Source organism: Solanum verrucosum, unplaced genomic scaffold, assembly GCF_900185275.1.
Source record: "Solanum verrucosum unplaced genomic scaffold, falcon-dt-bn FXZP01000253.1, whole genome shotgun sequence".
Classification (NCBI taxonomy): Eukaryota; Viridiplantae; Streptophyta; class Magnoliopsida; order Solanales; family Solanaceae; genus Solanum; species Solanum verrucosum.
Window position 1 is genome coordinate 4,078,153 of NW_026019984.1, and position 26,087 is coordinate 4,104,239.

Genomic DNA, 26,087 nt, shown 5'->3' on the forward strand with positions numbered 1-26,087 from the left:
TCTAGGAACTATAGACAACTTTTCAGAGAAGTACCAATACTTTTTTTTTTGACAAAGTTCACTCTTGTCATTCTTTTATTTGCACAAAAATGTGGAATCACCATTTGCACACAAGTTTTGTTTGAACTTGTGAGGAACTGAATTTTAATTTCAAACTACCAAGGTTAGGATGTCTTTTATTTCATCATTAATCTTGATGATTTTAGTCAATTCAATTGTTTGGGATTAAAACATACTAATTATTATTGTCATTAGCATTTGTGTTTCAGCCACAAAAACAATTGCAATTGAAAAATTCTCTTGTAATTGAAAAAAGTGAGCACATATACTAAAAGAACAATAGGCAAGATAAAGTACGTAAATGAAATAACAATATAAGTGTGAGAGAGAGAGCCCATAGAATTTGAATACTATTAAGACTTGAGTTGGTTTGAATTGACTTATTCTAAACTCTTTTAAAAGTAAATTTTCTAGTGTTAGGTAAAATAAAAAAAATACTAATAAACACTTGTTTTAGAGTCAAACATAACAAAAATAAGTTAAAAGTTAATCCAATCATGCTCAAATCATATATTTGAGCAATTTAATTCATTAAGAGATTTTATAAGATTTGAACATCAGATCTCATTAAGTACAAACAAATAAGTTTTAAGTAGGTATTTAAACCTAACAAATGTGATATTCAAATGTATGGAATCAAGAATGATTTTTTATTTATTTTATACCTTATGAGATTCACAAATCACGACTGTCCAATATTACAATTAATTGATAATTGATGAATATGCACTCCAACAATGAATGGTTAAGATTTAAAATATTAATCAAATGGATAATTGGCTCTTCCACTTTGATAAATATTTTATTTTATTGTACTATCTATATTTATTTGTCGTAAAAAATAATGAAATAAAATTAAGGAAAAAAAAACAACTCTTATTTCTCTTTTCCATTTCTCATTTTTGTCTCTCTTTTGCACAATCGGTTGGTCGCATCTGCATATGAAATTCCAGATTAGCCCTCAACCATGCCGGCTTCAGCATCATCGGCGCCGCCCCCTCCGACTCATAGCCGTCGTGAGGATCTGATCGGACGGTTGAGCTCTTCCTCCACCGAAGCAAAACTCAAAGCTCTCCGTGACCTTAAGAATCAGATCATCGGTAACCGTACGAAAAAGCTTTGTTTCCTCAAACTTGGCGCCGTTCCGTCTGTTACCTCCATACTCTCTTCCTCCTCCGCCACCGCGGCCGCTTCTGCAGCTGGTTCTGTTTGTTCCGGTAATGACGTGGAACTCAACGATTCGCTAATTCTTCAATCCGCTGCTGCTATTGGTAGCTTCGCTTGTGGCTTTGATGATGGTGTTAAAGCCGTCCTTGATGCCGGTGCATTTCCTCTTCTTCTTCGCCTTATTTCTTATCCTAATGATAAGGTAATTTCAAATTTTGACATCTTTTGTTTTGGCTCCATTATAATGAATGTCTAAATTAATTAAAAATTTTTACTTGCTTAATTTCTTCTGTTTGTCTGCTATCTCTGTACCCAGAATAGGTCAGAAAAGGTTGTTTTAGTGTAGTTATTAGTTTGTAGTACGGGTTAAATCCTAATTTCAAATTTTCAAGAATTTTGTTTTGGTGTTTACATATAATTTAAAGCAAATTATACTGGGCAAAAAGTTTCAAGTTACTTGATTAACTTATATATATTATGTTAGTGCTGGTGGAAGAAAAATACTGAAGTAATGTTTGAAAGTTAGTTTGATAGGGAAAAACATTACATCCAAATTTACAAATTGGAACGGAAGAGGATTACTGTGTAACAATCTTTGTTTCTGGTTTGCTTATTTCATCCATTTTCTCAACTTGCTAAATCCTTAAAACAAGTAAAATATCCGTTAGGGTGAAACTAGTGAATCGTAGTAACATACTTTTTTTTTTTTTTTTGAGAAGGTAACGATTTGTATTATAAACCAGTACTTATGTAGTACTGAAAGCCCCTTTACAAAAACGTATGAAAATCTAGGAACAAAAACAGCAAGCCTAGCATGATTCTAATACTTCTAGGATTGCTTCTGCAGCTACAGGGGAACTCTTTGTACACCAAAAACATAATAACAGAATACAATCTGTTTTGATCATTTGTAGGGATCTGCTTCTATCCTCAAAGCTTCTAGCATTCCTTTCTCTCCAAATGGTCCACCAGATGCATGCTGGAATTGTCCTCCAATAACTTCTGTTCTTTGCCTCAATTCCTGCTTCCTCCCAACTTGAGAGAGTGTCAACAATCTTGCTAGGCATTGTCCATTGAATGCCTCTGAGATTGATGAAAATCTTCCACAATTGATCAGTGATTTTGCAATGTAAGAACAAATGCCTAACTGTCTCAGCTGCCTCCCCACATAAACAACAACGTGTCACCAGAATGTTGTTTCGTTTCCTCAGATTCTCATGTGTTAGTACTGCCTCCTTTGCTAGCAGCCAAGTGAAGCATGCCACCTTGAGTGGAATTTTGGTTTTTCAGATTTGTCTCCAAGGCCAATTGAGGGTTAGAGGAGCCCTGTTCATGACCTTGTAACCTGAGCTCACTTTGTATCTTCCTTTGTTGTGCTCTGTCCACCATAGGCAGTCCTCCCCTTCCTTCAAACCTTGAAATGATTCCAACCTTTTAAAGAATTCAACTAATCTACAAACTTCCCAGTCATTTAAATTCCTTCTGAGAGATAGATCCCAACCTTGGGGAGACCACATTTCAGCCACTGTTCTGTTTTTTGAAACTGAAATTTGGCGTTGGGGATGGTGGGGGAATCAAACTCTCACCAACAAGGTGAAAGTTCAGATAGCCAACCAACCAACTGAGCTACTAACACTCCCCTAGTAACAGGCTTGCGTCTTAATTTGATGATTTTGGGCTCCCTTTAGTCCTTGAAATGTGTTGGTAAAAATCCGAGTTTTATAAATGATTATTTGCTGAATACATGTGCGGCCCCTTAAATTTGTCCAATTTTTTTTTTCCGTTTAGGCACTCAAACTTAGCCTTGTTCAATTGAACAGCTGAACTCAAGTCTATTTGTGTAAATTAGACATGATGTGCTGATGAAGAGTGTTCACTGCCCACCCTTAGCGCGTTAAGCCTTGAGAATGGCTAATTCCCTTTTTTACTTTCCTTTTTATGGTTTCTTTCAAATTTCTCCTTCTTCCCCACTCTTTCCTGCCACTACCTCCGCTATTTTCCACCACCATCCACCTCCTCCTCCCACCACCCTTCCCTCTTCCCTGTCTATTAGTATCTTTCGCCAAAAAAACTTCCTTCCTTGACAAACCCATTTTTTTTTCATGTTCAGATTCAAACCTCACGGTTGTTGGTAAAATAACCTCTAGGAAAAAATGGCAACCCAAATCTGATTCCCGTCTCGAAACTATATAACCTTTTCCGTTTTAAAAGACAAAAAGTTGGGTGCTAAGCTTGGTTAGGGTCCAAGATAGATTTTGTCCCAGAGAAGGTAAAAATTATGAAATTTAATGATATTTGGACCCGTTTTCCTGGAACATTAATCACAGCTGTGTTATATGGCAAATTTGAGGAATAGTGTCTTGTTCATGTCTTGCATTAGAGAGATCAGGACTTCTAAAAGTTTAGTGACTAGAGCAGTGCCAGAGAGTAGAACTGAATTAGAAGAAGACTCCTTCTAAATCAAATTTGAGTTGCTGGAAAAAGATTATGTTGCCAGAAAATTTATGGTGAGTAAACCAGATCCAACATCGACTCTTTATTTTAACGCTTGTCAGCAAAGAGAGAGATTGTGGGAAGAACAATAAACAGTATTGTTGAAGAAGAAAAAGAAGAAAAAAAACAAGGAAGAAGAAGGAAAAATGTGCACTTACTTTGTCTTGTCTCTCTTTTCCTTTATTTATTTATCGTTTTTTAATTTATTTTTTTATGACCGTGGAGTCTGACCCAACTTTCGCGCACCTCGACTAATTCCATGGGATACCTGCCACCTCCCTCTAGCAACAAGTAACTTTGTCCACCAAGACTAGGACAAATGGCAAGAATCACCTAGTGTTTTTTGTCTCCACTTGGAATTGAACATGAGAGCTCATGGTTCTCAACCACTTCATTGACCACTAGGCTACCACTAAGCCACACCCTTGGGGTCTCTTTTCCTTTATTTTTTATTGACTTGTTTCGTTGCTTTACTTGTATATTGCCACTTAACTTGCGCGTCAACTACACAGATTTAAACTTTGCTGATGATTGAGTGATATGTGTCTAATTGACACAGTAAATGCATAGATCAAGTGTTCAACAGGTCATAGCCTCAGCCCTCATAGCCTCATAGCCTCTGTTGAGGTGTCTAAATGAAAAATCTTGACAAGTTTAAGGGGCTGCCTATGTATTCAGCCTTATTTGAACTTGGATTTACTCAGTTGTTGTGAACTTGCGATTATATTTTGGATTGTTATTTCTGAATGCAATCTCCATCTCAGTCACAAGTTTACATTGACCTTCTGCCAATGAGAAAAATGGTTACCTATTTCACCATTAATTGAATTTTGATTGACTTGCCTGTTTTTGAACTTTCTTTAGTACCTTCCAAATATGTTTAAGTTTTTTGCCCCCTCATTTACTTTTTAGAATTGTTATGTTAATTTGTTCTAATACCTGATCATTTTAGAAAAAATCTGTTCTAATGTCAAATTTTTATGCCTGTTCCATAGGCTGTTATTTATTCTATGCTTGTAAACTAGCATGGGAAGGGAAGGGAAAATAGATGGAAGAGAAGTGTTTCCTTTTGTTTTTCTTTTTGTTGTTGTCAGGAACAAGGAAAAGAAAATTTGTTTGACCTTTCTTTTTCTTTTATCTAAATTTGTGAGCCGGGCGTGAAAAATGTTCCACCCATTCTTGTCGAGTCAATCTTCCTGGAGAAGACTTGAAAAGGATTTCCCGAGTATGGTTGAGAATGAGATCAATGTGAATATCCAATGCTGAAACCACATTCTTTGTAAATGAATCTCCCACATTCACACGGCACCAGAGTCCTAGAGAATCAAACATTTTTAGAATTTCCTTATTTTTTTCTTCCTTTTTTTAGTAATGCTAGTATGATATTTATAAACAAAGACTCAGAGACAATATGAAATGGAATTGCCGTCCGTACGTAGACAAGGTGGATAGTTACACACTTGTAATGTACTCAATTTATGATATAAATGATGTCCTTGTACATCTTTTGAATAATTTTTGAATTACTCATTTTGAAATTGAAGAACTTTACTTTTTCGAAAAATTGGTAACATTTCTATCTGGAAACATTTCTTCCAAAATATTTTCAAGCAAAGCAAGGTAAAAAAAGGAGTTAGTGGGTGAAAAAAATGGGAGAGTGATTAGTGGGACCATCAAGGCAGTTGAAAAAATTCCTCGAGGAACTCAACTGCCGGTAGAAGTTGAAGTATTTGTTGACTTTGACGTTCAAATATCATAACTGGGGAATTTTGTTCCTTAAGATAATCGTCTTTGACAAGTAAGTGAAATAGATTTCCTTATTATTTTTTAGGAGCTGAACTGAAAATTTATGATTGAACAAGTTAAGAATTTGATAATTTACCCAATCAAATAGAATTGCAACAAAATATTGGCACTTCATATTTTTTCTTCTTCTCTCCCCTTTCTTGATTTTAAAACTACCTATGTAGGAAGTGCGCTAGTGCCTCAGTGAGGAGGTGCGAGAGGCTGGTTGTAGTGGGTACACAGAAGGGTAGAGGTAGGTTGAAAAAATATTGGAGAGAGGTGATTAAACATGACATGGGGCATCTTCATATTACCAAGGACATGACATGACTCTAGATAGGAAGGAGTGAAGGTCGTATATTAGGGTAGAAGGCCAGTAGGGATAAAGTGTTGTCTTGCTTTGCGAAGGTTTATGCTTGTTAGTGCTTGTCGTAGTACTAATCGTACCATTGTAGTTCTTGCCATATGTTGTTTATTTGTGTTTCGATTAACACACTATTTTGCTGCTGTTATTGTTTCTGTCTTGTTGACTTTACCATGCTTTTCTTATTACTGCTATGTCTTCATCGTTATTTTCTTTTACTTGGGTTTGATGCGCTTGAGCCGAGGCTCTTTCGGATTAGCCTCTCACCTCCACGAGGTAGTGGTAAGGTCTGCGTACACTCTACCCTCTCCAGACCCCACTTTGTGAGATTTCACCGGGTATGTTGTTGTTGTATGTAGGAAATCAGTTTGCAATAAGTTAAAAGTAATTTTGGGGAGAGCAGATCAACTAGGTGTTTTACTGCTCTTTCAGATGATCATGAGGCTGAACCTTTTGACTGATATGTCCCAAAATCATTGTTTAGGAGTATATCTCATCATTGCTATTATCTCTGATTATTTAACTGTGATCTAATGCAGGTAGTCGGAGCAGCTGCTCGTTCCCTTAAGTTCATTTATCAATCGAAGTTAGCCCCAAGGTATGATTTTCTGCAGGGGAACAATATGGAATTTATCCAGTCGTTACTGAATAGTGAAAATGAGAATGTGACTGGACTTGGTGCAAGTATCATTACACATTCTTGCTGGACAAGTATGGAGCAGAAGGCATTAAGTGATGCCGGAATTATTAAAAAGCTCACTTGTATGCTTGGAGGGTCTGTAACTCAAAAAGATGCTAGTTTGGAGTCTCTAGCCACTATCCTGAAGGGAAATCCTGAAGTCATATCAAAGTTCACCGAACCTGAAAATGGAGGAGCATTGGGTACTGTTACTGAATTGACCAAGGATAAAAATGCCCGGACAAGATTGCTTGCTTGCATATGCTTGATTGTCATAAAGAACGCTGCTCCTTCTTGCCTTCAAGATTTACGAATCAAAACAAAATTGATACTAATTCTACTTGAGCTTCTTGATGATGATCAAGTTGGAGACGAAGCTCCTTTTGCCTTGTCTAGTTTAATTGCAGAAAAGGAGGATCTGCAAGTATTAGCATTCGAGGCAAATGTTATCGATAAACTTGTCAACCACCTGCGGAAAGCTCCAGTATTGTCGAGACGTTTGGAGGGAATACTTATTGCATTGGCTAACATGTGTTCAAGACTGGAACGCTGCAGGGATCGGCTTTTGTCATTAGAGGTCAGTTGCTTTACCATGTATAAACACTTTTGTTGTGTTTATTGTCATTGTGTGGCTGTAAGGCTGCAAGCAAACAATTTAATTCAGGTATCTGCACTTGGACCTTGTTTGCCTGGTTTCCAACTTCATAGATAAAGAAAGTAATGTAGGTTAATCCATTGAGCTGCATCCGAACACCATGCAAACTGGAATTTCTTAGAATCTGCTTAGATTAACAATTACAGTTCTTAAAGTACCAAACTAATCGAAGCTTTGAGTGCTAATGATGGTAGGTTCAGTTGTAATGAATATGTTAATTCTATCTCTCATAAAAGCAAGCGCATAACTTACATTTTATCTTTGTTTTAATTAGAGCTGCAATTGAATCAAATATTAGTTGGATCCTGGCTGTTTCTGCTCCTTTCAGATTATTGAACTTGAATTGAGTGTGGGATAGATTTGAGCTCAAATTGTATGTGTGAATTCAATTTGAACTCGGTTCAAATTATATGGTAGGTTTGAGCTTGGCTCATAACAGAAGCTCAATTCGTTAGTCTTGTATAAATTATAAAGTATTCCACTATTCCTTGTAAATGGCTAAAGATAAATGATGATCCCAGATTTGATACAAGGGAGGACAATGAACAAGTGTTTTGAGATGCAAAAAGCTCAAAGAAGCAACTGTACACACGTCATTAAAGTGAAGCACATATTCTAAAAAATAACTAAAGAATCAACACACAAAATAAGTATTCATGCCATTAAAGATTATTCAGTTACCCTTATCTAAAAATATTCGTACCATTAAATAACCACTTTCTTGACTTACAAGTTGAGTAAACATGATCTAAGGATAGAGTCATGACAAACAAAGGTCAGTAATATATTTTTGTAGTAAAAGGAGGTCAAAAGGGAATATATGCTCTAAACCAATGTTTTTAATAGCGAACGGCGCAAAGAAGTGATAAGGTTAATGGGCTTGAAGCAAAAAGTGAGAAGTGAAGTGTACAGTTATGAAGCATCAACTGCCTACAAATTTAATACAATTAAAGATCAGTTGCAGCGTAAATAACTAATTTTAGCATCCTATATACAATAACGCCGATATCAAAATAACTCTTCAAAGTTGAGATTCAGAATAATGACTTATTTTCGTTGGAATCACTCTGTGTATCATTGTTTGAAGCACAAACTTCTCTAAAGCGCATGGTTTCACTTTGAAGCGATAACCCTTCGCTTAGTCGCTTCCAAAGGATTTTAATGACATTGCTCAAAACTCAAGTCATAAAACAACAAACAAAATAGGAATGCAGTCCTCTTCCTCTTTTTTTTTTTTTAAATCTGGTAACTTTGTATTCCTCGGCATTAAAGGCTATGCTGGCCACTTCCAAACGTATTAATGACATAAAAAAATAAAAAAAATGAAACCGGAATACTTACAGAGCTCCTATGAAATCCACTAGTTGGGAATAAACTAGCTGGAGGTCTAGGGTGAGAAACTTGAAGACTCATAATCAATGTCCACTAATGAAATGGCTTTGGAGGCTAGCCTCCAATGAACAAGCTTTGTGGAAGGAGGTGATTGAGGCAAAATATGAAATGGAAAATCACTGGTCAACTAACATGGTGACCAACACTTATGGAACCAGCCTTTGGAGAACCATAAGGAATCTCTGGCCAAAACTTAGAGGGAGCTGCAGAATCAAAATTGGAAATGGTGTGAAGGTTTCATTTTGGGAAGATAGTTGGCTGGAACAAGGTCCTTTAAAACCACTTTTCCCTGATGTGTTCATCCTCAACCAACATCAGAGGGCTACTGTGGCGGAGGTTTGGTCAAACCAAGGATGAAATCTGAGCTTTAGAATACCTTTAATGATTGGGAAATCCAGAGAGTAGTAGAATTCTACAGAACTCTGGAACAATTCAGGGGAGGAAATACTGTCCAAGACTGTTTGGAATGGCAAGATCACAAGCAAGGAAGATTCAATGTCAAGGGGGCTTACAAGAAGTTCAACCTTTTTTTTTGAAACTGGTAACTTTGTATTCCTCAGCATTAAGGGCTATGCTATGCTGGCCACCTCTAAAAGTGTTAGATACATAGAAGCAACAACAAAAAAAGAAAACAGGACTACTTATACGGCTCCTATGAAATCCACTAGTTGAATTTCAACCCTTTCAATAACTAGATTAATGGGTGGCCCTAGAAACTGATCCGGAAAACCAAAATTCCCTATAGAGTGTCTTGTGTTACTTGGCTACTTGCTAAGCAGGCTGTTTTGACTCAGGAAATTCTCATGAAGGGGTGCCCCCAAAGCCTAGCTCGAGTGGTAAAAGGTGGAGGATTTGTGGCTTAGGTCGCAGGTTCAAGCCTTATCCACCGAGTTTAGAAGGCTGTGATTGGTCCAAAGGTCGGGCCACAGTCTTGGTTATCAAAAAAAAAAGTCTCATGAAGGGGTATCCAATTGAGCCCTAGATGTTTCCTATGTGGGGTAAAGGCTGAGAATGCGACTCACCTGTTTCTTCACTGTAGGATCACCAACCTGCTGTGGGACCTCTTCATTAATACAAAAGGACTGAATTGGGTGATGCCAAGGAGAGTAACTCAAACCCTGAAGATCTGGAGTAGTTATGCCAACATCTCTAGACATAGGGTGATGGAAAATCATCCCTGCTTGTATTTGGTGGTCAACATGGAAAGAAAGGAACCTTAGATGTTTTCAGAACAAGAGTAACACTATCCAGAAGATGAAGATGACCTGTCTTGTGTTGTTTCATTTTTGGTGTAAACAGGAGTATATGGATGATCTAGAATCAGTTGTGAATGTCTTAGGATCCCTGTAATTTTGTCATAGGATTGAAGATCTCATATACTCTCTTTAATTTGTAATTAGGAATCTGTAACAGGTTATGGCAGGTTTTGATTTTTTGGAAATAGAAATACAAATTGTTACTGTCTCAAAAAAAATAAAAAATCCACTAGTTGAATTTCTTCCGTATTCATTTCTTTACACCAAAAACCTAAGTGGTAATTACTTTCCACTTAATCTTCACTATAGTGCTTTCTTTCCCTTAAAAAGTTCTCTGATTTCTCTCCTTCCATATGATCCACCAGATGTTACTGTTCTCCACCATCTATTCTGGCTCTTGCTACCTCCCCTTCTAGCCCAACAACTTAGTGGTTTGTAGTATGTTCTGGCATAATCTAATTGAGGCTAGCTAAATTGGTGAATAGAGCCCATGCTTGTGTTGTTACTTTGCAGTGGAGGAAAAGGTGATTGTTGGTTTCTAGAGCTTCTTTGCAAAGATAACATCTTGAGGCAATAATTCTTCCCCTCTTTTGAAGTGCATCATGTGTCAGGCAAGTTGTCCTGGTTACCAACCAAGTGAAGAACTTCACCTTAGTAGGGGCTACACTTTTCCAGATAGCACTCCCTGGCCCTGATTTTTCCGTGCAGTTGTGGCTAGGTCCCTTTTATACATTCTATTCACAGAGAATTGACCATCAGAATGATGCCTCCATAGCAATTTATCTGTTTCCAGATTTTGCCAAGGAAGTCTCCAATAAATCCTCTTCCTCTTCAAGATTGATAAAATCATATCCATCAACCTCTTATAATTATCTTCATCGTTTTCCCCATTTCATCTTCTTTATCTACCAGTCCTTTTCTTTGAGCTTAGATTTTCGCACAAATCATACAAGTCCTTATCAACTTCACTTGCCTCAGTAACTTCACATCAAGTCAAAGCATATCTTTGTCATCAGGTATGGGACTGGAATTCGATAGTACCACGCATGGTGGAGAACTAGACTGTGCTGCTGCAGATGGCACATGCACAGGATCAGTGTGTCCAAATGAATTCAGTTGAGGGTTACTAGATATTTTTTTTGTTATGAAAAAGAGTAGCAGACACACATTTTGGAGAACCTCGTAGTGCTTTAAAAGGCAGAACACTTGGAAGATATTTGATACTTTGCTTAGTTGTGTTAAATTGAAGTATGTCGTTCTAGAATTGTGTCATAAATGAGTATTAACTATGAAGGCCTTTCTGTTTGTGAAGCTTTTAGTGTTGTGGAGGTCATGCACCAATTTTTTTAATATTTACTTCTTCTGTACACAGGCTATGAAGTTTGTAACTGATGCCCTGAGTCAGGATAGTGGTGAAGTGCGTGCTGCAGCATGTGTTTGTTTGAAAAACGTTTCTCGCTCAGTGAAGGTTTGTGACGTTCATAATAGCCTCAGTTAATTCTTAATATTGGCTATTCGTGCAATGATCTTGGCTGACAAACGACTTCTCAGAATCTTAGTGCAGGTCTATTTATGAACGAGAGTTTTGTTGCTCCCTTGGTGCAGCTTTTATTTGATGATTTGACCTTTGTCCAGGTAATTTTTTTTTTTTTTTTTGCTTGTGCTCTCCTGGGAACCTGTATTTGCAACTTTGGCACCATAGCTGATGCTAGACTGATGGCTTTCATGCCCTGTATGTTGTTGAGCATTATCCTCATAGAAGTTGTGTTTAGTTGTTTGAACTCGTATATTTGTGTTAAGCTGCGCTGGGCGTTGGTAAAATGAAGCTTAGGAGATCCTGACCTTTTGACAACAATACCAATGATGCTAAACTGTTAATTTTAGTGACTAATAGGTCATACAAATTAGTTGGGATAAGGTTTGGTAGTTGAGGTCTTGTGTTCTTCAAGAGTTCTTTTTAGTTTGATTAAAGATTTGTATATCATTATAGGGTTAAGTGTGAGATTTATAGAATATCTAGTTTTAGAGAACCCCTGATTTGTCCGGAGTATTGGAATGAAACTACCCAAATGGAGCGGAGTGAATATAAAAAGTTTATATAGTTTTGGACCAGCTAATTGGGGACTAAGTGTGTGTGTATTTTGTAGTATTAGAACATTGACACTCCACCCTCTGAGCCTTGCTTGCAGTGTTGGAAGATAAGAGGCAAAACAGTTTTGCTTCCTCTTTTTTAATCCAGTTAACATAGGGATGCTACTTGTGAGCAAGATAAGCAACTCAGAATCAGTTCAGGAAGTTCTCTCAAGCACAATGACAACACATTTAGAAGTGATGTTTTGAAGCAATTAAGTTGCAACTTTGCCATTGGCTAAGCTGAAGTGTGCTCATTAAAACTTTGTTGAGCGTTGTCAATTGTAATCATGTATGCTTTAGAGAATCTATGAAAGGAATGTTAACTGAGATTATAATAAGATGTTACATACATGCACCTTTTTCATTCTTGTTGTTTCAACTGGTTCAAGTAGATACTGCATCTCATGACTTGAAAATATCTGTTGCGTTTGTGGTCCTAATTTTTCTTAGGTTGAGTGATGGAGGATTCATAATATGTTCCTTAATCCTTTATTACCAGGTTTCTGCCCTAGATGCCATCAGCAACATAGTGGTTGATTTCTTGGCACATAAGACAATGTTTATGAAATGTGGAGGTGTGAAGCAGCTCGTTCAGCTTTCGAAGTCAATGGATGCAACTATTAGGGTAAAAGCCGTGTGTGCTTTAAGGAATCTAACATTCCTTGTGAGTGTCAAGTGTAAAGAGGAAATTCTATCAGAGCTCACACAGTTGACCTTAAGAAGCCTGATTTGTGGTAATTTTTCTGATATTATATGTTGCCTGGAATGTAATGGTTATACAGAGATGTGTCCATTTGAGGTTAACACTTTTGTGCTGCAGATCCTGAGGCTTGTGTTCAAGAGCAAGCTTTAGCTTTGGTTTGTAATCTTGTTGATGGGCCTCTAGATTCTATCCAGCATGTCTTTGCTGAGGACGCTCTTCTGCTGCATGCTGTTGGACAGCAACTGCAAAGTGCTTCAAAAGCCGAAGTCCTTATTCAGGTAAAGACTATTGTTCATTTGTAAATTGTGGATGTCTCAGTCGTAAAATGGATTCTTAACGATTAGAAGTACAACAGGTCCTACTCAACCTTCTGAGACTCTTCTGGTCATTCTGCTGGATTTTCATGATTGTTTAAGCTGATGATGAACTGTTAAGGATTTGATATTTGTGTTAATACTTTGTGAGGCAGATATTAATTGTGTATGTACTATCTAGTTGTGACTGTGGTACAGGCAAAAGTGTCTGCTCCTTGTGTAGTATAAAATGAATATAGTATCAGTAGTGGTGGAGGTTATATCTTTTAGGTGGTTAAACACTGTGTGCTGATTTTTATTCGCGGTGAGCAAAAATTATGCTAATGTGCATGTATCATATATGGGAGCATTCAAATATTTTATTGCCTTAATAGGCCAAGAATTTAAGATAGTCATGCTGCTAAAAATCAGTTGTTCAAGTGCAGATGTGTGTTTGCTGGAGAAATTTTGTAAATCATGGTTGAGGTTGACCCAATTTTGAAATTAGCAATAATTGCATCAAGTTATAGCTTAACGTTGATTTGGCTTTCACGCACCTTGGCATGTATCTCTTGATTCTATATTATAATCTCTGCCATTAATTGCTGACAAATCCTCTATGGTTGAATCGGCATGATTATAAGATACATCTAGAAAAGTGATAATGTGGAAAGTAGTCACTAAAAGTAGAAATAAATTGCTTATTCTGTGCGTGAGAATGAACTTCACAGATGTACTTTCTTCTTGAAAGAAGATGATTAGACATTTCAAGCAATAAATGTTTTATTGCACATATTGCATACAGCAGATTACATTGCTAGTTTTCTTATTCGATAAGCTCCATTTCTAGTTTTCTTTATCAATAGATTACATACTGATACTTAGAGAATAATGTCCAAGTAATTATGGGTTTTGAAAATCTCTCTAGGGTATGTACGTCTTTACCAATGTTGCATCTGGAAATGAGGTGCACAAGGAAGCCGTTATGCAAGAGCTCTTTCCACCGTTAGCTAATGAATGTGAATCAATTATGTCCAAGTTTTTACATAGTGATGATAGCCGGTTACGTACAGCAGCAGTTTGGGCTCTAGTAAACCTTACTTTTCCAAGCAGTTCTGGTGCATTTGGCCGAGTGATGAAACTACGGAATGCTGGCATAGTTTCCCAGTTGAAAAACATGGTCAATGATCCTTGCCTTGATGTAAAGGTCAATGCAATTATTTTGGATTAAATTATGTTCAGATTATTTCTTTGCTTGTCAATTAAAACTTTGTTCGATCCCTTTGTGCAGCTTAGAGCGAGGACGGCTCTGGGGCAATCAATTACTTCTGGTGATGGTTCTACATGACTATTATATTTTTATCCTTAATTCAGTGGTTGGTGAGAGATTCTGGTGCAGAATGTTTGCTTGTGGGCATCAACATGTTTTATATAATGCCATGTCTGCAACCTTTGGGACCAAGGAGAACATGGTATGCATTCATCAAGGTCTATGATGACTTAATTTATGATTTCTCAATCGTAGGGACATCAATATAACTCAATGAATACACATAAATTTCTGATTTTTCATACTCCCTCTGTCCCAATTAGTTATATGATGCACTTCCTTTTTAGACAGTCTCAAAAAGAACGACACATTTCCTTATTTGGCAAATAGTTAATAACACTCCACAATTTACCCATGTTAGGTCCACTTTTTTGACAAAAAGTCCTCAAGGTGTACTCTTCTTTAAGGGTTGATTTGGAACATTGCAAAGTCTTCCATATTTCTTAAACTCCGTGTGCAGTCAAACTACATCACATAAAATGGGACAAAGAGTGCTATACATACTTCATGGGGCTTTATAGTTATGTAAATCACGTGATTAAAGCTTTTAGAAAGCCTTTTTTTTTTTGTCGTCGATAAGTTCTCCCTTAGTGCCCTCCTTTCTTCTTTGGCAAAGTTGTAAAGAAGCATTTGAACTCTTCTTAAATCTCTCCTGATCATGAAAAAGTTTATCACTAGTGACACCAATTTTTACTATTGCTCAACATTTCTAGAAGAAGGCCGTGTTAAATCATCAATGTGAGGCTCCAGTCCATAGTCCCCCTTGAATTTGAGTTGGAAACAGAATGAGGGGTGGGGGGCCTTGACCATGGCAGAGTTCTCAAGGGTAAAATTCGTAAATAGACACTTTCCCATGAAATTAGAAAATAGACATTGTCCTGGAGTTTCAACTTCTACAAGTGAAACTGGAGTCACTTGTGAACGTTGGAACTCCAGGATAATGGCTATTTTCCAGAAACATGGCCAAAAAGTGTCCAGCTGGCGCTATTTCTTCTGAAGGCATAAAGGACCCCCCCCCTCCCCCTCCCCCTCCCCCTCCCCCCTCCCTTTCGTGTCTTTTCTCTCTTTTTTGTCTATGAAGGGGTGAGATAATGCAGGAGATGGCGGTATTTGTCCTTATTTCTAAGGTTGAACTGTCAAGTCAAACCATCTTTGTGTTTCCTTTTTTGAGGTATAGAATGACTTAGAACTATTGCAGAGCATTTGTGGAATGAAAGGTAGGCTGGCAACACAAAATAAGACTTAGAAGTGCAGGTTCAATAACTTGTGTCCTGAATAAGCATCTTGCACCAGTTTTAGGAGTTATAGCGTGAACAATTTGAAACTGCCGCTAACTCTACCATAATTTCTTTCATAATTCACTCTAGGAGGTATTATACTGTTTGATTTTATCTTAATAGCACCTTGTTTTTAGCCTTTTCAGTTTCAAATATCACCTTCTTTAAAATAAGCTTATGCCAATCTTACAGAAAATTTTACAAATTATCTTTTTCACCTCCCCATTGCCTATTGGGTGATCTACCTCCCTCCTATCTCCCCTCTCGACTCAGGAGAAGATGATGAAGTCCCTAGTGTCATTTTTTGTGTTGTTTTTTTTTGTTTCAAGTAGTCACGAGAAGGGAAGGAGCCCACGCTGCTCCACAGTCTTTTTCCCGTATGTCTTTCCTTATTTCTTGTGCAATCTTTTTATGTTTTTAATCCTTTGTTCTTTGTGTAATCTTTAGATTCAATCTACCAGAAAGTGACCAAAGATGGGCCAAGTTTTGCTTATGCTTCAACCCCACTTCTTCTTGCAGGTTTAAGCTTTAATTCCAGCATTTTTCAAATTCAAGGCTTTTGCTTTGCTTGGTTTATGCTCGTGTGGCCTAGCCGGTCATATTCAACTGCATCATTCTGTACCCCAGCCGCAATTTTGTATATTTTTTGTCCTAGTTATAAATATAATATTGTCTGTGATTGTCGCACCTGTTATTCTGTATTTCCCCCACTATTGGGGGTGTTAGCAGGGATAATTAATGAGAAGGCATTATTGTCCTTTGTCTCTCTTTATCTTGAGGGGGTTTAGTTTTAGTATTTAGGTAACCATGAAATACCTGCCACTGGTAATTTTACCTGTTTTGCTGAGAAACTTTTTGTCCCTCGTCCGTCTCAGTTAATATCTATTTACAGAATGTTGGAGAATATTTTCTTTGACTTGTCATTAACACAAGGTAAGGCCAAATATATCTTGTACATCTGCTGTTGACTTGAAAATTCGATTCGAGTTCATGTTTTTTTTCTTCACATGTGTGTGGTCTTACTGATTTAGAAACTTGATGCATTGGAAAGATTAGTGTAAGGTGATAGTGACTAGTTGATGTGGCTATTACTATTGCTCTTTACTCAGCAATCAGTGTAACACAAATTCTTGAATCTCCTCTTGATGGCTTGGAAGGTAAGAATTTGTTAATAAAGATTTCTAATGTTGAAGAAGACGGCGGAAAAAGAAGTGGTGTTAAAGGATAATGAAATGTAGAGGAGATAGCAGATGATGTCCTTTTAACCCTTTCATTCTTTTGCTGCTTCTTCAACTTATCCATGTCTGTTACTGGGTCGTCTTCTTCTTCACGTAAATGCTCAATACCAGTACTAAATTTTGTTTATGTTAAACCTATCGCGAATGGATTCAACTAATGTGATAGATGGAACTATTTTTTGTAGTTATTCGAATAATGGGTTTTGTTCCAAGTACTATGATCATCAAACTCGATATTGGGAAGGGATGGTAACAAAATGTCAATCCGATAATAAAATTGAAGGAACATAACCGTTCTTATCTTATTGTGTTAATATATGCTACACAAAATCATGCTTGGGAGTTGGGAATAGTATTTTGATTGAAAGAACTTCCATTGATTTTATTTTCCTTGATCTCCATTTATTTCTTTGAGAGAATTAATAGTTCCGTTCGTAAACTATTGACAACTTTTAAAACATTTACATGACTAATTGAGCTGAATTACAATCCTCTCATGCCGTACACAAAAGAACATGTTATTCACTCATGTACATATGGTTTTTTTTTTTTGTTGATGTAGCATACACATAGATACATATACAATAACAATATATTTAGTGAAATCTCACTAAGTGGGATCTGGGGAGGATGGAGTGTATGTAGATTTTACCACTATCTTGGGGTGATGGAGATACTGTTTTCGAAAGACTCTTGGCTCAAGTGTATCAAACTCAAGTAGAGGAAGAAGAAAACACTGTCATTAATAAGAAAATCAGTGCAAAGTCTACAAGAAAGGAATACTAACAAACATCAAAATAGTGTGAATCAAAAACACAATAAATGTTAAGAACAACTAGTTCTATGACTACTATCCCACAATCTTAGTATACGACCTCCACTCCTTGCTATAGAGTCATGTCCTTGGTTATATAAAGTTGCGTCATGTCTTGTTTAATCACCTCTCTCCAGTACTTCGGCCTACCTCTACCCCTTTGTGTGCCCTCTACAACTAGCCTCTTGGACATCCTCATTAAGGCGTCAATGCACCTCCTTTGCACATGCCTAACCTATCTCGCCTCCTTCATCTTGTCCGCTACAGAAGTTACTCCCACCTTCTCCCAGATAATCTCATTCCTAATCTTATCGCTCTTAGTATGTCTCAACATCTGTATCTCCACAACATGCATCTTCTGTACATATGAGTTCTTGACTGACCAATACTCCACCCCATACAATAAGGAGGGTTTAACCACCACTCTATAGATATATATATATATATATATATATATATATATATATATATATATATATATATATATAACTAAACAAAAAAATAAAAATCAAACCCGACTAAAGTTCACACCTAATCGACTCTTCCACACTAAAGTTTCTCTCCAATCTCACAACATAACCATTTGATTTTCATGGAAATCAAAGAGTTTTAACCTAGAAAATGTTGGTAAGGATATGCTTTGTTATTTCTTTATTTTGTTAGGATTTTGTTAGCGCTTTATTTACTGATTAAATTTCAATTTGAAATTTGCTAGAGCTTCATTTGCTGCTATTTTTTTTTCTCATCTTGTTGGGCATAATCTTCAAAAGGTTAGTATCTTCTTCGATTTTGAGTTTGCTAGGGCTTCGATATAAATTTGCTTGGGCTGTGTTCAAAATAGTCTACGAACACTTTAAATGTGGAGACAATAGCAGATATGAATGTTTTTGTGATGCATCTGATTGAAGTGTTATAGAATCTTGTTAGTGAAGACTTATAAAAAGATGGTGTTTTGATTCTTATAAACAGATGGTCAAGTTAGAATTCTTATTAAAATAAGAGGAACTTTCACATATAACCACTCAAAAATAGCCTAATTACTCTTCATAGTTATAGTTTAATAATTACAATTCGTAGCTACATGTTATAGAGAGGAGAGAGGCGAGCGAGACTGGGAGAGAGAGGAGAGAGGCGAGAGAGAGAGGGCAAAGAGTGGGAGAGAGGTGAATTGTATATGTATATCAGTTGGATAATTGCATATTATACATATGTATTTGTATATATGGCAAGCGAGATTGGGAGAGGGAGGAGAGAGGCGAGGGAGATTGGGAGAGGGAGGAGAGAGGTGAGTGAGATTGAGAGAGGGAGGAGAGAGGTGAATTATATATGTATATCGGTTAGATAATTGTATATTATACATATGCATTTGTATATATGGCAAGAGAGATTGGGAGAGGGAGGAGAGATGCGAGCGGGAGAGGGTAGATAGTGGGAGAGAGGTGAATTGTATATGTATATCGGTTAGATAATTGTATATTATACATATGTATTTGTATATTCTGGCGAATTATACATATACAAACGTGACTAATTCTACAAACTAGAAGTCAACCCATGTAATTAATGTATAATGTTAGTCGCGAGTGATAATTATAGCAAACTATAGCTATGATGAGTAATTAAATACTATAAATTTGCTTAACCGCGTAATTTTCCCTTATTATAATGATGATTAAATTAAGATTCTTATTAAAATATTGTTCAGTTGGGATTCTTAATAAAAAAAATGATCAAGTTAGGATTCTTATTAAAACATTATCTAGTTAGGATTCTTATTAAATATTACTCCTTAGTTAGGATTCTTATAAAAAGATGATCAAGTTAGGATTCTTCTAAAAAGATGAACTAAAAAAGAATCATCAACTATTTTACACTAGTCTTAAACCAATTAAACTAGTTACTAATAGTCTTAATTGCCTAATTGTCTAATTGTCTTACACTCTTAACTGTTAAACATTGCTAATTTCTTTACTTCTTAAATTGTTGCTTAGTGTCTTAAAAAAATTTAAATTGTAGATTCTATAATGGCTACTACACTACTTTAACTTTAGATGGAAAATTGGAGGGTTGTTGGTGAGTGGAATATGACCCATGTATACGTTGGAGGTAGGACTGAATATTCATTTAATATTGATTTTGATCATTTTGTCTATCCTAAAATTAGTAGATATTGCTAAGGAATTTGAGATTATTAAGTTAGGAACAACTAATATTGCACCTAAAGGTGATTTTTTAATAAAATTAACAAATGATAAGAATTTGTTAGACCTTGGTGTATAATTAAATAATGAATATACAATAGCAATATAAGTGCAATGACTCTATTTTTTAGGAGGATATAGGACCTACTAAACTTACTATTATTGGTGGAGATGGTGATAGTCAGTCATAAAGCCAAGTGAGAAAAAGGCGAAATGGTCTGGTGGACCTTTATACTTGTATCAGTTTATATGTTGAACTCTTCTACTTACCCCTTTGTCATCTGGACCCTTAAACTCAATTAAAATGAGACTTTTAAGCCCCTCTGACTGTTGATCAGGCTTATGTGGCAACTTGATTAATGAGATGGAATAAATACGTGATTCCACGCGCAAAAGGAGCGTAGAGACATAAGAATTTAAATTAAAAATAATTAAAAGAAAAAGAAAATTAGAATAAAAAGAGAAAACAAAATTAAAAATAAATGTTTCACTTCTTTCTTCTTCCCCCACCCATCCACGTTTCTTTTTTCCTCTTCAACCATCACTTTGTTCTTCCCCACCTAGACCTCCATTTTTCTCTTTCTCCCTTTCCTCGCTCCTTTACAATTTCTTTCTCTTTTTTCTTTTTCGTTTTCTCTTCCCCAAATTAAAAATGAAATTGTGCAAAAAAATTGAACATAATTAGCAAAGGAAAATTCAGAAAATTGATGGGATAAACATAGTTGTCGGAAGAAATATGTCTAATGAGAATCTTGACCTCTTTGCTGTCAACATTGTTCTTGATTTGTCTTTTTTTCATTTTTCTAGGGTAAAGTGTCAAGATCTGGTAGTTTTGAATGGTGAAAAGTAGTTGTTGAATATTTTTATGAAATTAGATGAAGACTTCCTATTCTTCCCCATCTTCAATCTTTCACAGCAATCGTCTCCTTCTAATCCCTTAAACTTGTCTTTTTCAACTGGTTTCGATAACCCAAGAAAATCTCAAGCGAATTTTGGGTGGATTTCGACGTGTTTCACGGAAGAGGTTGGTGTGAAATTGTATTTGTAAGCAATTTGGGGTGTGAAAATAGTAGTCGGCGTTGGATTACAAAAAGTTTGGCCAGATCTGGTTGTGCGGTGGCTAGATTTGGTTGTGGGGTGGCTTAAGTTGTTATTACTGTGGAGGTTGGAGGAGGAAAGAAAAATAGTGATGGTGTGTGGTGGAGATGAAGACGGGTGAGGGAGAAAGTATATGTGATTTCGCTGGCAAAAATGGCGACGACGCCGGCGATGACTTTCTTTTGGTCGTAAAATAGTGAAAATAGGGAGAATTAGAAATGCCAATAATAAATTAAAATGTTATTATTTTACATTTTATTAAATAATTTTGGTTAATAATTTTTAAAAATAGTTATGAAATAATTATGATGTGGCATTAATATATCTGACGTGGATATGACATGTCAATTATATAAAAGAGAGTGAGTTACACACATGGTTGGAGGGGCTTAAAAGTCTCATTTTAATTGAGTTTAAGGGTCCAGATGACAAAGGGGTAAGTAGAAGGGTTCAGAATACAAACTGATACAAGTATAAGGGTCTACCAAACCATTTCGCCTGAGAAAAATAAAGAATATGTCATCCAAGTTACCAGTTAAAAAAAAAAGATTAAAGCTCTTGCTAAGGAGAAATTAGATAGATTTCTTGGTGAAGCTGGGTTAGATGAGGGTTATAAGACTGTGATAAAAAAAAAAAACAAATTTGAGGGATAAATTGAGAGGTGATGATGATAAGCCATATTATAACTCATTATTTAATTGTACATCAAGGTCTAACAAATTCCTATCATTTGTTAATTTTATCAAAAGACCATTCTTGGGTGCAATATAAGTTGTTCCTAACTTAGTAATCTCATATTCCTTAGCAATATTTACTAGTTTTTAAATAAACAAATGATCAAAATCAATGTTAAATGAATATTCAATCCTACCGCCAACATATGAGGTATATTTCACTCACCAACAATCCTTCAATTTTTCATTTAAAGTTGAAGTATATAGTAGACATTATAAAACCTACAATTTCAAAAAATTAAGACAATAAACAACCGTAATAAATTAGCAACTTTTAAGAGTTAGACAATCAACACTATTATTAACTAGCTTAATCAGTTTAAGACTAGTGTAGGATAGCTAGTGGTCCTTTTCTAGTCCATCTTTTTTATAAGAATTTTGACTTGACCATCTTTTTATAAGAATCCTAATTGAATAATATGTTAATAAGAATTATTATTAGATAATTTTAATAAATGTACCTGTGTGATGCGCAAATAATATTAAACTAATATTTTTAATTCTTTCATATTGGAATGTCTCATGTGAGCATGTAAAAATCATATAATCATGAAAAAAATCAACTATCATATTATTTCTCAATAAAATACGAAAAAAAAATGTCTACGCTCCACCTTTACACCCCACCTCCCACAATTTTATTTTACTTTTAAAAAAATATTCTACACTCCCCACACCTCCACCACCACCACCCCATGACCCTAATACCCCGACGTCTAATCCAATTTATACGAAAAATATTAATTTTTATTATTATTATTATTGTTTTTATTATTATTGTTGTTGTTATTATTATTATTATTATGGGATAAGGGTCTGAAAAATACTCCAACTTTGGTCGGATTTGCTGTTGCGATACTAAACTTTCATGAGACCTATTACCTCCCTAGACTATTTAATATCGTATTTTAAACATATATATTTGCCTACATGGCCATAAAAGATAATGCAAAATTTTAAATAATAATGTGTCCACGTGGACACATATATACCTTTAAAATACATTGTTAAATAGTTCAGGGGGTAAAAAATACGGTATTAAATAGTCTAGGGAGATAATAGGTCCTTATGAAAGTTTAGTATCGCAACAATAAATCCGACCAAAGTTGGGGTATTTTTTAAACCCTTATCCCTATTATTATTGTTGTTGTTATTATTATTTTATTTTTATTATTATTTATTACTGCTACTACTATAATTATTTCTTTATTATTATATTATTTTTTTATTTAATATATTAAATTAAATATGTTTAAATACATTTTATAATATCTGAAAGGATAAGTTTGTGAAATAGTTAAGAGTTCATTTAGAACTCTTAACCATGGAATTCTAATTTTAAGTTAACCGTTCTTTTTTCCTTTTCTAAAGATATATAGTATTTTAAAATTAAAATAATTTTAATCTTTTAAATTTTTTTTTAACAAGGTATATTAACTTTTTCCTAAAAATGTGAAGTGACTTATCAATAGCTTGACATTTGGCTCAACTACATCGTAAACTATTTTTCCTTTATTATATATACTAGTTAAGAGTAGTCCATGCTAAAGTACGGGCCCAATAATATTATATTACTCTTAAAATTTTGAATTATATTTTTTTTCATTAAAAGGTAATTATTTTCAATTATGTCTTTTTTTTTTAAAAGTTTAGATCACTTTTACTTTAGTTCATGTTATTTTAGCGGATTAAATTTCACCAAAAAATCATTTGAAATATTAGCTTATTGGAATTTTTTATTTTTTTTATCTCAGGAGCATCAATTCAAATATATAGTAGTGAACTAGTGGTTTTATTAGAAAGAAAATATTATAATTTTGTTGGCCCTAACTATTATAAAATATTTGAATTATAAGGGCATTCACACATTTTGTGGTATGAAAAGCTCGAATGGTGATTTGTGCGTCGTCCATAGATCATAGTGATCGAAAATATCCTTTAAGAAAATTTCAATTGAAAGCGTATTTATCAAACTAATCTTAATAATATTGCTTTGGAACTCTAAATTTGAAAAAAATATATTTTACATAGTTATTTAATTTTAAAAATAATAAAAAGAAAAAATAATAACTTTTCGTGATATATTAAACTAAATAAATAAAATAAAATATCTATTTTTATTATATGGACCAAGTAAAATGAAATAAAAGAATTTGAAATTGTTAAGTAGTGAAATGAAATAAAAGAATTTGAAAATTTGTTAAGAAGTGAAATGAAATAAAAGAATTTATTAAAATTGTTAAGAAATAAAATGAAATAAATTATTTTTAAAATATGTAAAGAAGTAAAATGTTAAAGTGTTCGGAAATATAAATTTTACCATAAAACATTTTTTACTAAAATTAAAATCTTGTAGAGAGAAAACGATTGAAAGTGAAATTACTTTTTTTCCAATATTTTTTTTTAAGAAACTATCACAGGTTTTTTTCTTAACCAAAATGAAATTGCATTTTATTTTATTTAGGAAAAAATACTTTAACTACACATCCTTTTTTATCCTATTTTCTATTATTTCTTACTATTACAAAAAATTACAAAAATCTCCTTTTCCATAGTTTTATTCACTTTTCCGGATACATCACTATAAACTATTACTACAAATTTCCTTTTTTCACGCCTGAAATCACTCAACGGTATCACCAATTATCTCCATTACTCTATTTTTTGAATTTTAAATCTTTTCTCTTTCCGATTTATCAATTGTAAGTTATTAAAGAGATAGTTCTTCATCCATTTTTTTCTTTCCACTTCATCAGGTACCATTTTTTTTAGCTTTTTCATCTATAAATTTAGTCGAAGAAGGATGCATCTTCAACTTCAAAATAGATTGTGAAAAAATTGCCCAAAAAAGGGGGGGAAGTCGAGTTTCTAGTGGCTCCAGTAAGGGCTTTGGGTCGAGATTCATGGGTGACGCCATTGTTGAAAGTGAAAAAAAGTTACGGGAGTTGATACAGAGCAAAAGAGAAAGTGTAGAAGGATTTCTTCATCATTTTTTTTCACTTTCATCAGATTAGATTGTTAACTTTTTTTTTCCGATTTTTTGTTCATCTTTTCGGATACATATGGGTTCATTTTTTTAAAAATGTATCTAGTTATTTTTGTTTCTTAAATTAAAGTATAATGCATTCGTTTCAACATAATACATTACAATTCTGTCAAAAGTTGTTGGTGGCTCCGCTAAGGGCTTTAGGTCGAGATCCATAGGTGACGCCATTGTCGAGAGTGAAAAAAAACTACAAGAGTCGATCGATACAGAGCAAAGGAGAAAGTGTGGAAGGATTTCTTCATCATTTTTTTTTTTGACTTTTTGTTGCTTTCACCAGATCTTTTACTATATCTAGTTGATTTGATTCTTAAATTAATGTATAATTCGTTCGTTTCACCTTTATGATACATTACAATTTTATCATGTACAGTATATCGTTTTCAAATATTAGTTTTGATATATAACCTTAATTTATTGAAACACAATTAACATGTATCATGTTCATAGTTATGTATTGGATACACAACTATTACACAATTCGTTATATTTTACTACGTTGATACATAAACACTAATATTTTATAACAAAGACAGTTTGTATCATATTTATAGTTATGTATATTAGAGGTGGGCATAAATACCGGAAAATCAAAAAATCGACCGAACCGAACTAATTCGGTTCTTCGGTTTCGGTTCTTCGGTTTTTCAGTTTTTCGATTTGGTGTCAGTGTTATTTTTTCGAAAGTTTGGTTCTTCGGTTCGATGTTTGGTGTAAGGGTCTCAAAATTTCGATGCACAGAAGAACCGAACTTTTATTTAAATATATATATATATGAGCATTCTCTTAACTAAAAATTAAAAATTCAACTAACAATTAAATCATTCATGAACAAATCAAAGTAACAACAAATGTACAATTCAATAGTTAACTTCAAATATTAGTTTCCAAGATAAACTCAAACATATTTCTACCAATGTACATTATGTAAAGAAACCGTCTTCGTACTTGTTTTTCTCGAGAAATAGTTGGAGGTACAATGTTCATGATAAAGACAAAAATAGTCTTTTAGTTAGCACAATAAATGGTCCACGGTGAGACACATCATTCCTTAACATAATTTTAAATTTCTAAGTATCTTATACTTTATCCTTATTTTATTTTTCATTCACACCGAGAAACCAATTTAAAATTACCGAACTAAATCGAACCGAAGTAGAAAAACCCGAACCGAACCAAATTAGTTTAGTTTAATATGCGGTGCACACTTTTCAAAAACTAAAAATCGAAGAACCGAACCGAAGAACCGAACGCCCACCCCTAATGTATATGACATATAACTTTGTTATGAATATAACATAGTTATGTATCAGATGTTGTGATGTATCACATATTGTTAAGCATCTCCAACACTGTTTTATAAATAAATCAG

At 34.6% G+C, this 26,087-nt stretch overlaps 1 protein-coding gene across 2 annotated transcripts; it reads left to right on the top strand.

The window, feature by feature from the left end:
* Window positions 1–927: 927 nt before the first annotated feature.
* LOC125818000 (uncharacterized) lies at window positions 928–16,368 on the top strand. Of its 2 annotated transcripts, none has more exons than XM_049497500.1 (9): window positions 928–1,429; window positions 6,409–7,125; window positions 11,224–11,319; window positions 11,403–11,486; window positions 12,484–12,718; window positions 12,805–12,965; window positions 13,909–14,187; window positions 14,272–14,468; window positions 16,107–16,368. In XM_049497500.1, exons 1-8 carry the CDS (start codon window positions 1,028–1,030, stop codon window positions 14,326–14,328), a joined length of 2,031 nt encoding a protein of 676 aa, XP_049353457.1. In that variant the 5' UTR covers window positions 928–1,027; the 3' UTR covers window positions 14,329–14,468; window positions 16,107–16,368. The 2 variants fall into 2 exon arrangements, with proteins under 2 accessions (XP_049353457.1, XP_049353458.1); XM_049497501.1 differs by having other exon boundaries at window positions 14,272–14,452.
* Window positions 16,369–26,087: the final 9,719 nt, after the last annotated feature.